Raw genomic sequence first — 14,580 nt, 5'->3', positions numbered from 1 at the left:
TGGGGTTCATGGGATTTCCAGATACTTGGGCGCACACTAAGAAAATAATGAATGCAGGTACTAGCATAGAACACGACGGTTCCATTTGATTTTACAATCATGTAACTTTAACTCTACTCACTAAATAACAAAAATCAACAATATAATGATTACTTTTTCTTTTCTTTTTTTTAAATTTTTTAACCATTCAATTCAATTTTTAATATTAAATTCTCTTAATTATCCATTACTTTCTTTTTCACAATTCAATAACACAATCATTACTTTTTTTAATTATTCATTACTTTTCACATTTTTTTTTCATAATTCAACAATACAATTATTACAACCTAATTAAAATCAAAACTCAACTATACTTAACGCTAAAACCAAACTCACCGACTCTTGAATCCTAAGTGAGGCGTGTGTAAGAATAATTTTAGTAAAACAATTCCATGCAATCAGATGATAAAATTGGTCTGGTTATCCTGAAAGTCGTAATTCTCTTAATATAGAACCGAGTTCGAATCAAAAGTGGTAAAATGAATTTTATATTTGGACCACCTAGACCTAGTATGACCTGTGTGATCAATCGTATTGTGGACTCGCTAAATTTCACGAAGACATATAGACAAGGGAACAAGTTTGATTCTAGGAAAACTTTTTGATGCTGTCCGAAAAGGTTTCCGAACCCCCGGCTCACTCGGCACCGTCGATATGTCCGCGATGAAAGAAAATTGGGGAAGGGCGCCGATACATCAGTGTCGAGGGTGCCAAAGGCATCATAGAAAACCACTTCCATTTGATGTAAGTTTCATGTTTCACGTGAGGAAACGCCATTTCTTCCCTCCGCTGCTTTCTTAGTCGTCCCTTCACCGATGGACACTGATAGGCAATAAGAACCCATTAATTGGCCACGTTATCCATAAGTCTTACTTGACGAATAAGGTCACCATCAACTTCACAGCAGTCTTAGTCGATACCTATGTATAGATAATCTATATATATATATATATATGTATATATATTAAAGCTGCGACTTTACAGTGAATTGTGAGTCAGATCTATTCATACATGTTTAATTCTCGCTGGACACTAATAGTCAAATAAGAACCGATTAATTGGCCACGTTATCCATAAGTCTTACTTGATGAATAAGGTCACGATCAACTTCATAGTAATCTTAGTCAATACCTATATACAGATAATCTACATATAAAAGTTTCAATCTACAAAGAATGGTGAGTCAGATCAATTCGTACCCATTTAATTCTCGTTGCCACCGCGAAGGGGTCGAAGATAGGTATGGTTCGGGCTTAAGTGTCCATGGAGGTGGTTGTGTGTAGTGTCGGATCTGATTAAATGAAATCTTCCAATAACAAAGGACGCCGGCTGCATGGAAACCGTCAATCTATGTGACAACTCTCAGTGAAGGGTCCTCATGCCTTGACTATACATTTCTATACATGTTATAAAGATGCATATTTTTGGAGTAAATGACATTCTACGATGTCGGCCTTTAATGTCCTGCGGATCGCACCGCCAAACCAGGTCCAGGTTCAATCATTGTTGTCACTTGCGAACAATGAAAGCTGCAAGTGCAACTCTTCTGCAACCTTGTCCCAAAACATATCATTATATCAACAACTCGTAAGTGCCCACCCTCTAGAACAAAACGGGCCCTGCAATTATGTAGCCATGTGAACGATAGACCATGCATCTCCTGTAGAACAAATACGTAGAAAATCCATGCCTGTGTTAGCACGTTAAAAGCATACACCGGAATTTGACTGAAGTGAACTACATATTTGTCGGACAAATTAAGCATCAGATGGTTATTCATAGCATTACTATACCCTCCTTATTCATTGTGGGTTGGTTATTCGTCGGCACGAGTTTAGCGTACGATGTGTTTGGAAGCCCTTGTCCAAACGAATATTTTACAGAGAGCCAACAAGGAATTCCATTAATAACTGGTCGTTTTGACTCTTTGGAACAACTCGATGAATTCAGTAGATCTTTTTAGGAGGACCAAATGACTAGAATTTTGCATAGTTCATAATAATACAGTACGACAAATCGCATAGATATCTAGTAAACAAATAATTTTCAGAAACTAGCATCAAAATCACGAGCAATCATTTGATTTTAAGGTTAAGTAGAGTTGAGTTTTGATTTTAATTGAATTGTAATGATTGTGTTGTTGAATTATGAAAAAAAGTGTGAAAAAGTAACGAATAGTTGAGAGAATTTAATATTAAAAATTGAATTGAATGGTTAAAAAAATTGAAGAAAAATAAAAAAGTAATAATTGTGTTGTTGACTTTTGTTGTATAGTGAGTAGAGTTAAAGTTAAAGTTAAAGATTTTAAAAACCAACCCTAAAACCAAACGGGTTAGTACCTAGACAAAGTTCTCTTCTTGAACAATAAGCTTTCAGGATGAGCTGAAATTACGATTTCTGATGCATAAAAAGGAATAACACAAGTAAGCGAATTCGAATCCTATGGTCTGCACTGGATGTGGTCTAGTCATTTCCTCCGTTGGAGAGAGAGAGAGAGAGAGGTACCTAAGAGTTGGGCCTTACATCCCACCTCGATTTGCGCTTTCTGTGAAGCTGATGTGATTCCATTACATCATAATATATCTTCTTAAACACCTCGAGCGACATTGGTTCTAGCTCGACTATCTCAGGCTCGTGCTCCTGGTCCTCGTCTTCACTAAACCACCCATAGAAAGGCCCATGTGCATGGGTAGAAAGTGGTGGTGCAGAGGACCGAGTTTTGCTAGGACTACCTTTATGGCCCCCCCTTCGCCATTCCGACTGTCAGCTGCTTCAGTTCCTGGAATACCACCTTTGAGAAATAAAACTCTACTCAGAGACATGAAGTAGAGTTTTAAGGAAACCATATAAGATACAGAAATGGAAGGCACAGTATGCAGTTAATATGTAGACATTCAATAGACTTTGTTCTTGAAGTTGAAACAATGTCTTCATATTTAGGTGTAGAGCCTGCTGGCTTTGGAATACGTTTCCAGAATAAATGGCGAATGGTAAAAATGAAAGACAAATTGCATACTCGTACTAGCATTTTCTTTTTGAATAAAGAGGATTAATCTTTTGTCTTTCTGAAGAAATGCAAATAAAGTAAATCTTGAACATGTTTCTCCACAATTTTCCAAGAAGAAAGCTGGAAACCTTTCCACTACCAAACGGGACTATCCTGACAAAATTAATCAGCCTTTCGACAACGTCCCCAAATCCAAAGACCTAGTACGTTAGGCTATGTTGGATAATTTTGTTTAAAATGACAATTATCATTGCTCCTTATGTTAAATACTCGGCAAACTCAATTGCACTGACAATAAATACATACTCACTCCTCAATCAGAAGCAGCACTACTCAACTTTTTATGTGGGAATTTTGGTTTGATCATACTGCTCCGTCAAATAATACGTGTTCTCAAAGAAACTCATGCATACTTTGAGAAAATTCAGTCCAAACAGAAAGCCAACTGCAGGGAGGGAATAAAAAAAAGTTGAAACTTCAGTGAATGGGAAGTCACTTACCAATATCATGATTTGGGAGTGAAGAATTCGAGCACTGGGACATCCTTATGGACGAGTCCTTCTTACGAGCCTCAATTAATTTAGAGACTTTGTCAAAAGTATTAACAACATTGGAACAAGAAGGTAAAGCAGGCGCAGTTGAGGGCCCTGAAAATAATTGTGCTGTTACCCTTTCTCCCTGCACATCAATGAGATTGATACAAACTCATTCATTCTAAACTTATAGGCTAAACACGGGGAACCAATTTTGATGGATATTACAACCTGCGAGTCCTTTTCAGGAGCCTCAATTGATTTAGATGCTTTGTCTAAAGTATCAAAAGCATTGGAACGAGAAGGTAGAGCAAGCGAAGTAGAGGGCCCTGAAGATAATTGTGCTATCACCCTTCCTCCCTGCGCATCAATGAGAGTGATACAAATTCATTCCATTTAAACTTATAGTCTAAAAATGAAGAACCAATTTTGATGGATTTTACAACCTGCGAGTCCTTTTCAGGAGCCTCAGTTGGTTTAGATGCTTTGTCTAAAGTATCAAAACCACTGGAACAAGAAGGTAGAGCAGGCACAGTAGAGGGTTTTGAAGATAATTGTGCTATCACCTCTCCTCCCTGCAAATTATGAGAGATACGAATTTATTCCATGTAAACGTATAGGCTAAACACAAGGAACCAACTTTGATGGATTTTACAACTTGACACTCAGCAGACTAAACAACATAAATTTGGTACATTAAGATTTAAATGTTGTTACAGATACTACATAGAAGACGCAATGCCGTTAAGAACTTCATTGACTTCTAAAGAGATTGTGATGATCAGTGGGTGCTACTTCATGGTTAAGGTTTGTGGTGACCACTAGAACTACCAGAGCCGAAACTAAATGAACAGAAAAAAATGAAATGCCTGTTTAATGACGTGCGATTTATGATGTTTAAGCTTCAAATATGGCAGATATGAAACATAAAGATCCAATTTAGCTAACTCGGATGCTTCACGTCTAGTTGTGGACAACTATTAGATGATTTTAGTTATTTTCTCGGTCGAATCTCAGGTCGGAAACCCAATGGAAGCTCTTTGGGTTTGAAAGCATTTGCTCAAGCAAGTGAATGAATGGCAAGAGGTAGAAAATAAACAAAAGGAAATAAAACAGCATTACAATAGGGACAACATAGGAGTGCAGCGCAAAGCAGTTTACTGACCTGGACTAGTTCAGGTTGCTCCTGTTCTTCCAGGAGCTTATCAATGAGTACCTTGTAGGAATACTCCTCGATAAAAGCCCACCCTTCCACCGTATATTCCTAACGGGATGAAAGCGCATTTTAACAAATCAATCAATAGATGTCAAGAACATGATTATAGTAACTCCCTCGATTACTCCACCGTTCAAGGCGACGGTATCATCTAATAAATCAATTCCATTTCCAGCTATCTTCTTCTGAGAATCCAACACAACTAGTACTCCCAAGCTAAAAAACTAGCATCGTATTGGATCGAATCCGAGCTCAAGTCTGCAAGCACACAGTCGCTGCTATATTGTTCATGCAGGACCCGATTATCGAGCTGCTAAAAAAATGCAATAGAACACAAGAGGCATGCAGAATCAACAATGATCGCTCCAAGTCCAAGCAGAAAGGGCATAAAGAGGAGAAGAAACCAACTTTGAGTAGCTCGTTTACAGCAGCCCTGACCACGTCCATTTCGAAACCCATTGCTCCCATGGCGTCGAACGCCGCGTCCATCCGGGTATTCCTCTGCAAGAGCAAATGATTATCGGTGACCCCATTTCAGAATCTGAGCCAAAAATCTCAGCTCCAAGCTCTGACCGATGCTTCAAATCACAGTGGGCGCGTGACAGAGGGGGCATGATTTGCCTAGGGAAAAGAGGGAACCTGCAAAACAAACAATGCGGGAAAGGAGACGAAGAAAGGGAAGAGGAGGATACTTGTCTGGCACGTCTTCTGCCGCTCGGAGGCATCTTCCCTGATCTCCGGTGAAGGCTGACGTTAATGGTGGAACCCTCCCTCTCCGCTCTCTCTCTCTCTCTCTCTCTCTCTCTCTCTCTCTCTCTCTCTCTCTGGCCTTTTCAAGAGCTGATCGTTCCTCCTCAGAATGAAGCGGCATTATGAAGAAGGAAGACGAAAGGTTTGGGGTTTTGGGGTTAAGGGGGAGAGGGGGCTGAAATGGCGCCTGCTCTGTTATTATTAGCATGGAAGTGAAAATCTCTGCAAGTCCATATGGGAGTGAGACGGCCATGAACGCGACGTTGGTGGCTTTTTCCTTCCTCTTTTTTTTTTTTTTTTTAAAAAAATATGACTAGATGAAAACCGCTCTACAAATTTTTATAAATAATAATGCATTAATTATATATAAAAAAAGTAATTATTGTACAAAATATGGTTGTCGGTATCTTAATTAAATTCTTAACGATAATTAGACCGTCTCAAAATTTCTAACTAAATATATAAGAAAAGGAATTGGATCATTCTTGTATAAGAATTTATCTCATTTGACGGTTACGGGCTCGATCGGATCTTCCGCCACTTGATTTGGAGCATGATTTGGGAAGCTCCAAATAAATAGTGAAGAAATAGATGAAATTGTCATAATTCGAGAATTAATGGGTTGTTGCTTGTTGAAGAACTTAAACGGTAAAAATACATATTTATAATCAACTGAAGAAATGTTTAAGTTCAATAAAAGAAAATATATAATATTTAAAATGCTATAATAATATATAGATAATTGGAATAGAAATATATGCATACACTATTATATATTTTTATTGTAATTCATTTATCATTTATATGCTATTTAAAATAAGTTAAAGCTATATCAAGTATAAAAAAAAAATCGTATAATTAATTCCAAATAAGAAATTTGATATATTTTATTGAATATATCATTTACATAATTAAAATAACAATGTGCTCATATATAATACAAACGAAATATTTTTGTTATATATGCAAAAGGAATTGATACATACAAATATATGTATATATATTAAGTTACACACATATATAAAAAGATCAGAAGATTTAAATAACGAAATTAATATGTATGCATATGTATAATAGAAACGGAATATATTGTTATATATGTAAAATAATCAATATCTACATATAATCTATATTAACGTATAATTACTAAGCTCAAAACTTACGAAAATATTCATCGAAAAAGAATGAAAAGACATATTAAGGAAAAATAAAACAAAAAAGTATTACAATTAAGAAGTCATTTTAGAATTGGAGCCTGAATAAATAAGAGAAAATCAGAAAAATTTCAAGTAGTCATTCGTGCATAACGTCATGCTTCTAATGCCCCATATACATATAAGAATGAAAAGCAAAATTCATGAAACAAAAAAAATAATCTCAAACTATGAAATAATAAGAATCATCATCGTAATGTATAACTACTCAACTCAAAGTTTATAGAAAAATCTTTAATGGAAAAGAATGAAAAAGAATATTAAGGACAAATATACCAAAAGAGTTTACAATTGAGAAGCCAATTTGAAATTGGATTAAAGGTCCTCTTGAAACAAAAGAGTTTCAACAAAAGTGCAGTTCAAAAAAGAAAGAATTTAGAGGAAAGAATGCAAAAACTTACTCTCACATGTAATTCTTTGTGAAAAAGACATAACAATTGGTCATAAAGAAAGAGCAAATCTAAGAAAAATGAGGAAAAGTCTTCTTCATTACGATATATATAGGATCTATATATGATTATTGCAATAAGAGCGTGACCACTTAAAATATATTTTTTGTATTATAAGCAAGGAAATCATAATTGAGAATATACTATTAATATAAACTGAAAGAAAATCATAAGTAATTGTAAATGTAATCACACGATTTATTCACCATACGTATTGATGGTATCTTTATTGAAAGAATGGAAATATATCTATAAATTTTATTTTTTGAATTGCCTTATATATGAGTACATGGATATATGCAAATATAAAATTTACATAATTATACTGATAAAAATATATTATTAATATATAATTACTTTTATATAATAAAATTATAATTGTTTTACTATATAAATGACGACTTGGCATCGCGAGGGAGCTCCGTTTTATATTTTTGATAATGTGACAATGTGAAAATTTAGTTTCGGGATTTCGTTTTCATATATATATATATATATATATATATAGATTATTGAGAAACTCTAGCGTACAATGTTGTCGTCGTGTAATCGAAGAAGCTCTTCGAAATATGAGTAACTGGTGATTATTCATGCGCATTGCGTGAGTCTTAAAGCTAACTAAAATTTAAAAATATTTTGATATTTACATACGTAAATTTTATTTTATTTTTATTTTTTGAGAGAATTTTACTTATTAATGTAAAACACTCTAATTAATGTAAACCTCTTGAAAATACCTACAAATGCAATCATCTAGTTGAGAAACTGATAGAAAAGCATACACAACCTGTAACTTTGGACCCTTTTTTTCTGAATAAGAAAAAAATAAAACCATCAATTGCATCGGATTCATAACCAAAATGGATATTTCTAGGACAATCCTTCCTAACTTCTCCGAAAAGTCAAAAGTATTTTAATGCCACAAACTGAAAACTCACTTGAACCTCTTCGATACTGTAATATTAACCATGCCGACCCCCGCATCGTTAATCAAGCACTCGATTGACATCAATTTATTGCTTGTCTCCATCCCACAAATGGATCCGCCGGCGAAAGATCGACAATGAATAAAGGCGGGGAGGGTGTATCAATAGAAACTGTGGAAAGAGAGAGGAAAAGAGATTAGCAATGGATGGGGAGAATAATAAAAGCCAATACCTAGAAAATCCCAATAATGGGTAAATGTCATGCATCACTTAGTAGATCGTCATCTAGAAAATCCCGATAATAAGTAATTGTAATACGGGCACGGAGATAGATCATCGATACCATAAGCAAGAATAAAACTTAAAATAAATATTTTTTGGTAATACAAAATAAATTGACATATATGCATTATTTTTGTTCGTTTCTTTAATTATTTTTATTTAATGTTATTAATTTTTTTTTTTGGGTACTGAGAATCTGATGCATGTAGAAGGAACGTAGAGGGATGTTGCACCACGAGTTGAAGGAATGGCCAAAGACAAGCTCTCGTCAAACGAATGAAACTATCTCGTTTCACCAGGAAGGCTCTCAAATAGAGCTATCTAGATTTCGCTCTTGCACTTTTATATATAGATATATAAATTTGTTTGTATATGAGATTCCCACAAGTAATTTATTAGGATTCAGTCAAAATATTAATTAATTAATCGCGCTTGTTGTCGAATTTTGGTGAAGAAAGAAATGCGGCTTTCAATCCTTCTGTAGAGAGAGAAAACTAGAAAATCTCTTTTTCCTTTCAATCATATGTCAACTCTTTTGGTAATGCCTTACGTAGAAGGACTATGTGTATTAAAGAGACGTGCTCAATGAGAAATAGTACTTCATTAATTGCAGATGAAAGATACATAGATGGAATTACAATGAAAAAAAAAAGAAATATAAACAACTCAGATTAAAATTACAGGGAATAGCTTACTTTGCTTTCAATTTAGACGGGTAGTTCAGGCTCTGAACTCTGGGGTAAGGTCTCTTGTAGACGAAGTACAAGGAATATAATCACATTGAGACGCTCCGAGCGAATAGGCGTAGGATGGGAGTGAGACCTTCTATCGACAAGCTGATGGAGTCGTGACTGTGTCGTTGAGCATATAATCCTACCGCCATAGACTTGTGAATTTGAATCGTTGAAGGGTTGCCCTGCCATATCTAAATTATTCATACTCTTAAGGATAAAAGTTCTTATGAATTGAGAAATCTGCATAGATTTTGTCTATTAAATAAGTTATTCGTGTCTTGATCCTGCGAGATCTTCCGGTATTTATAGATTTTCCTCCTACCTTAGTGATTACAAGTCTCCTCTTCGATCCTTTAAGAAAGTGGATTCCTTGTTATCCAACTACCTTTAACTGCAATCTCATCCCCACGTGATAATTATCCAAAACTCTGACCCAGTTCACCTTGGATAACCTTTATCTTATCATTCTATAACTACCCAGTAACCATAATTCAGAGACGATGTCGTGACTACTTAGACTCTTTAATCTTTGGAGAAGGAAAATGGTCTTTATCTGTACCCATATCCGACTTTCTTTTAGGGAACCTTAACTCTTTAGGCTCAATTTTGTCTTGAATTAGATTCATGAACTGAAGATATTTAGATGCAGAATGAGTAAAGGTATCATTCCATTTATATTACTCCCTACCTTTGATTTCCTAGTTACTCATAACTTTATTTTTTTCCTTTAAATTTAATCTTATCGTGAGACCTAAGCCAATCAAAAATCTAATATGCTTTATTAACATCAAAAGGGTATTTTCTTTCAATATTGTTCTCGAAAGACTTTTGAGCTTTTATATCTTTATGAGCAAGGACATCACATACAATCGGATATCCCCTAATAAATTCTGCAACATCCACATCATACTCATCATCATATTCATAATCAGAGTCATCAGCAACACACTCCTGATAGTAAACATTATGATATGAACATTTTTCTTCTTTTAATAATTTCTCATACCTGGAAGCTCTAGATGCAAATTCAAACAATTTCATTCCTTGAAATTTCTTTCATAATTCCAAATGTAGGCCTTGGTATGCCATAGATACAAAATGAACTTTTTTTACAGCAGCTTTGCATCTCATTTTTGCCTTTTTAAGCCTATTGATATAATTTTCAACAGATTCACCTGGCTTTTGTTTGATAGCCGACAGGTCTCTAATAAACACTCCACGATCAGTTTTGGAGAACTGAGAAGCAAACTTAATTTGTATGTCATCCTAGGTTTGGATATAACCAACTTGGAAAAAGGTATACCCAGTAAAGGCAGCGCCTGTTAAGGACAGTGAGAACAACTTTAGTTTCAAAGGCCCATTGTTAGAGGCTTCCTTACATTGACAAAAAAACCTTGTCAAATGTCATATTGCGGACATGTCATCCACACTAGAAAATCAAGTGAAGTTTGAAATTTTGAAACCTATAGGAAAATGCTCATCATCTACCCACTAAAAGTAAGGAGGATGAGAGAGTTATACTGTAAGGTGTTCATTCTCAATAGATATAGATTTACAACCCTTGCCTTCCTGTATAAGTTGTACGCTCTATTATTACGTGAATGAAGTAATTCACAGCCTCCATTATATATTTTACAGAAATGATAACTAATTTAAAATGCAGATAATATTAAAAATCACCCAATTTGGACTCCACCTCTTAATGGACTGGGCATCCTTAATGGGCTACAAGGCTCAAGCCCAAAATAGCCTCTTATTGGGCCATAAGCACACGCAGGTTCTAAAATAGGCGCAATAATGAAATCATCTCGCATTACATATTCCAAATGACATTTATGCTCAGTTTAGTTTCGCAGTTAAAATCACAAAAATTTTAACTTTAACTTTAACTCAACACACTACACAATCATTTGTCATTTTCCACGATCAAAATCAAAGTTACTTTTAATTCTGAAACCAAACGCACCATAATTTCAAACATTAATCCCCGTCGATCCTACAACTAAGATAATCAAGGAGTCCAACCTCTTGATCATGATTTCAAAATATGGTTAATGTCACGATCCCATCAGTTGGAATCGAGAAAACACCAAGAAAAATGAGGATGTATATACATCACAAAAACACACATTTAATATCGCATAAAGAAGACACTATGGTTGTTTCTTCAGTGCAAAGTGCCCCAACCACGGAGCAGTACACAGATCTGGAGGAGGACGACCGGAACACAGAACACGGACGATCACAAACACAAGTAACGGAGCAGAAACACTACTCGAAAGATAAAGAAAGCATGGAAACTTCTAAGTCCATTAAAACTCCAATGGAGGTCTCCTCAAGTCCAGGCGAGTCTAGACTCAGTTCCCCCGCCATTGATGGACGAACACACCAATGCTCCTTAGCCCTTGGAATATATCTTGCCAATCTATGGATATAGAGAGAGGAATATGGTCAGAGAGATACTCAAGAGGGCCCTACATCCCACCTTGATTTGCGCTTCTTCTGAAGTTGAGGCGATTCCATTAGATGATAACAATGCTTCCTAAACTTTTCGAGCGACATGGGTTTTAGCTCGACTATCTGAGGCTCAGCCTCCTCTTCCTCGTCTTCATTGATCCACCCATAGCAGGGCCTATATGCCTGGCGAAGAGGACCGTCCTCTCCATGGACCCCCTCTTGGCTGTTCTGATAATCAGCTGGACCCGTGGGCTCGGGTACCTTCAGATATGACGGACATAAAACATAAAGATTAGCAAATTGGATGCTTCTTTTATTTGCTAGGTAGTAATGAGATTTCATTAGTTACTCAGAAAGGTACGCGGGAAAACACTCAACCAAAATTACAAGACAAGGACAATAGATGAACCTCCAAGGGCAACCACAAAGGAAAATACAAGGTGAAAAACACCAAGAGATTAGCACAGTACAATTGCAATTATGCCCTCTAAAGCATCGAGCTAAACATCCTGCTGGCTACAAGGATCCCCAGTGAAAACTGCCAACTGGGCGGGGAACCTCCTAAGCCAACTGGATGCTTCATTTCTCATTGCGGACAGCTATTAGGTGATTTAAGTTATTTCTTCAGCTTCAAAAGCATTTGCTCAAGCAAGTGAGAATCGCAACAAAAGAAAATAAACAGTAGGAGACCAAATAGCATTACTATACGAGGGAAGGAAAACTTAGGAGACCAGTGCAATACAGACCTGCAGCAGTTCAGGTTGCTCCGGTTCTTCGAGGAGTTTGTCAATGAGCACCCTGTAGGAATCATCCTCGATAAATCTCCACCCTTTCCCAGTGTAAAGCTAAGGGAATCAAAACATGTCCGGCGTCAGAGAAATCGTGAAACTACATTTTAACAAATCAATAGATGCCACAGACACCAAAACTCTATATCTCCACGATATCATGTGACCGGTATCATTTAGCCAACTGATTCCATTTCCTGGTATCTTCTTCCAAGAACCAAACACAAGTAGTATTTCTGAATCAGCTCACAGGTCAGGTGTCTAACTCGTAAACTCGCATCGTTCTGGAACGAAAGCAGAGGTCAAGTCTGCAAACACGCAGTTTTGCTGCTATAAAAGCTATGTAATGGACACACAGGGCATTCAGAATCTACAATGATCACTTCAAGTCCAAGCAGAAAGGGCATGGAAGGAGAGAAGAAACCTACCTTGAGGAGCTCTTTTACAGCAGCCTTGACCACGCCCTCTTCGAAACCCATCGCTCCCATGGCGTCGAGCGCCGCGTCCATCCGGGTATTCCCCTGCAAGAGCAAATGATGACCGGTGACGATCCCATGTCAGCATCCAACCCAAAAATCTGCCCTCCTCATCCCTCCAAAAAAAAATAAAAAAGTTTTTTTTTGTTTTGGTTTTTTTTTTGAGCTCCAAGCTCTGGGTCCCGCCGGAAGACCGACCGATACTTCAAATCACAGCGGGGGCGTGACACAGGGGAGCATTTGCCTAGAGAAAAGAAGGAACTTGCGAAACAAAAATGCGAGAAAGGAGACGAGGAAATGGAAGCAAACCTGTCTGGAGCGTCCTCTGCCTCTCGGAGGCATCTTCCCTGATCTCCGGTGAAGGATGACGGTGATGGTGGAACCCTCTCTGCTCTGCTCTCTCTCTCTCTCCCTTTCTGTGTCCTCTATTCAAAAGCCGACCGTTCCTGCTGTGTGTTTAGCATGGAAGTGGAAATTCTTGCAGTGTGTAGTGGGAGAGAGAGACAGCCATGAAGGTGACGTGCTCTTTTTTCCAATTTCTTTTTTTCCTTTTTTTTTAATTTTAAGTTTTAACTACTGAGATATTCTGGCTAATATGCTGCCGTGTAATAAAAAAAAACTCTTATGGTGCATTTGGTTTCAGAGTTAGAATAACTTTAATTTTGATTGTAGAAAATGACAAATGATTATGTAGTGTGTTGACTTAAAATTAAAGTTAAAATTTTTGACTTGGGAAATGTATATTTTTGTTGTATAGTGTGTTGAGTTAAAGTTAAAGTTAAAGTTAAAATTTTTGTAATTTTAACTGCGAAACCAAACGGAGTATTAAATTTCGTCTACTTTTTTTTTTCTTAATATTAGAATCAATATATGTATAAGCCGGAGGCGCCTTTACCAGAAACCGCTAAAATACTTTTTTTAAAACCCGTAGCTCGTGATTCATTGAGTTTTGAAGCACTCGGATAATTTAATTCATGAAAAGAAAATTCATGTATTTGTCCATAACTCCATGTAGAATTGACCTTTTACTTTCAGTTAGATGAATTTTTGTTATTTTTTTATTCATATTATATTCGACGATTCTTAGACATTATCTCTATGGAGTGATACATATATATTTTTTATATATAATTAAGGAAATCTTTGAAAAAAGGAAAAATATCCCAATAATTGAAAGGAATTTCTTGATATATGAGATACATTTTCAAGTTGGATTTATAAAATATTTTAGAAATACTGCACATCTATTAGAGAATTACAAAGCCAGATCCGTGACTACAAATAATGAGTGATGAGGAAGACATCGATATTATTCCAAGTTTTATCAATACTATATTCAGAATCTCAACTTCCGGCGGTGATATTTTCTACTTGTATTTAGTTTGCATAGTATAGTAAAGTATATTTACTATTCACAATGTCTCTTTTAGGAATGGCACTTCAAACACTAGTTGGAGTAATCTTTTTGGCATAGAATGAGATAGGGCAATGAAGGGTAATCCATTGGATCATCAAATCAAATTGTACATTTCAATTTGATGATAACTTATGATTCTACAATTTGATTTTACGATTTTAGTCTGCAGTTCCTCCTATGCTCTCATGTATCAAAAAACTAGATTTTGACAACTTTGTGTTTATGATATAAATTCTCAAGTATAAAATCCACAAGGTCTATTTGAGTGAGTTTTGGTACCGTATAGTCT

The 14,580-nt window shown here is 36.0% G+C and overlaps 2 protein-coding genes across 4 annotated transcripts; both read right to left on the bottom strand.

Annotated features, from left to right (window-relative positions):
* Positions 1 to 456: 456 nt before the first annotated feature.
* Positions 457 to 5,948, bottom strand: LOC116194904. 3 transcript variants are annotated; one of them, XM_031523811.1, is made up of 9 exons: positions 5,491 to 5,948; positions 5,207 to 5,299; positions 4,748 to 4,846; positions 4,029 to 4,157; positions 3,814 to 3,942; positions 3,550 to 3,727; positions 2,548 to 2,833; positions 1,242 to 1,702; positions 457 to 864 (listed from the first exon to the last, which is right to left on the bottom strand). In XM_031523811.1, the coding sequence occupies exons 1-7, from the start codon at positions 5,521 to 5,523 to the stop codon at positions 2,664 to 2,666; spliced, it is 831 nt and encodes a 276-aa protein (XP_031379671.1). In that variant the 5' UTR covers positions 5,524 to 5,948; the 3' UTR covers positions 457 to 864; positions 1,242 to 1,702; positions 2,548 to 2,663. The 3 variants fall into 3 exon arrangements, with proteins under 3 accessions (XP_031379671.1, XP_031379670.1, XP_031379673.1); XM_031523810.1 differs by lacking the exon at positions 457 to 864 and having other exon boundaries at positions 1,101 to 1,702; XM_031523813.1 differs by lacking the exons at positions 457 to 864; positions 1,242 to 1,702 and having other exon boundaries at positions 2,548 to 2,850.
* Positions 5,949 to 11,188: 5,240 nt separating this feature from the next.
* LOC116194145 lies at positions 11,189 to 13,343 on the bottom strand. The gene is made up of 4 exons (XM_031522879.1): positions 13,184 to 13,343; positions 12,827 to 12,919; positions 12,357 to 12,455; positions 11,189 to 11,871 (listed from the first exon to the last, which is right to left on the bottom strand). The coding sequence occupies exons 1-4, from the start codon at positions 13,214 to 13,216 to the stop codon at positions 11,617 to 11,619; spliced, it is 480 nt and encodes a 159-aa protein (XP_031378739.1). The 5' UTR covers positions 13,217 to 13,343; the 3' UTR covers positions 11,189 to 11,616.
* Between the last annotated feature and the right edge of the window lie 1,237 nt (positions 13,344 to 14,580).

The sequence above is a fragment of the Punica granatum genome, chromosome 2 (assembly GCF_007655135.1).
Source record: "Punica granatum isolate Tunisia-2019 chromosome 2, ASM765513v2, whole genome shotgun sequence".
Classification (NCBI taxonomy): Eukaryota; Viridiplantae; Streptophyta; class Magnoliopsida; order Myrtales; family Lythraceae; genus Punica; species Punica granatum.
This window is presented reverse-complemented; position numbering and strand designations above follow the sequence as displayed.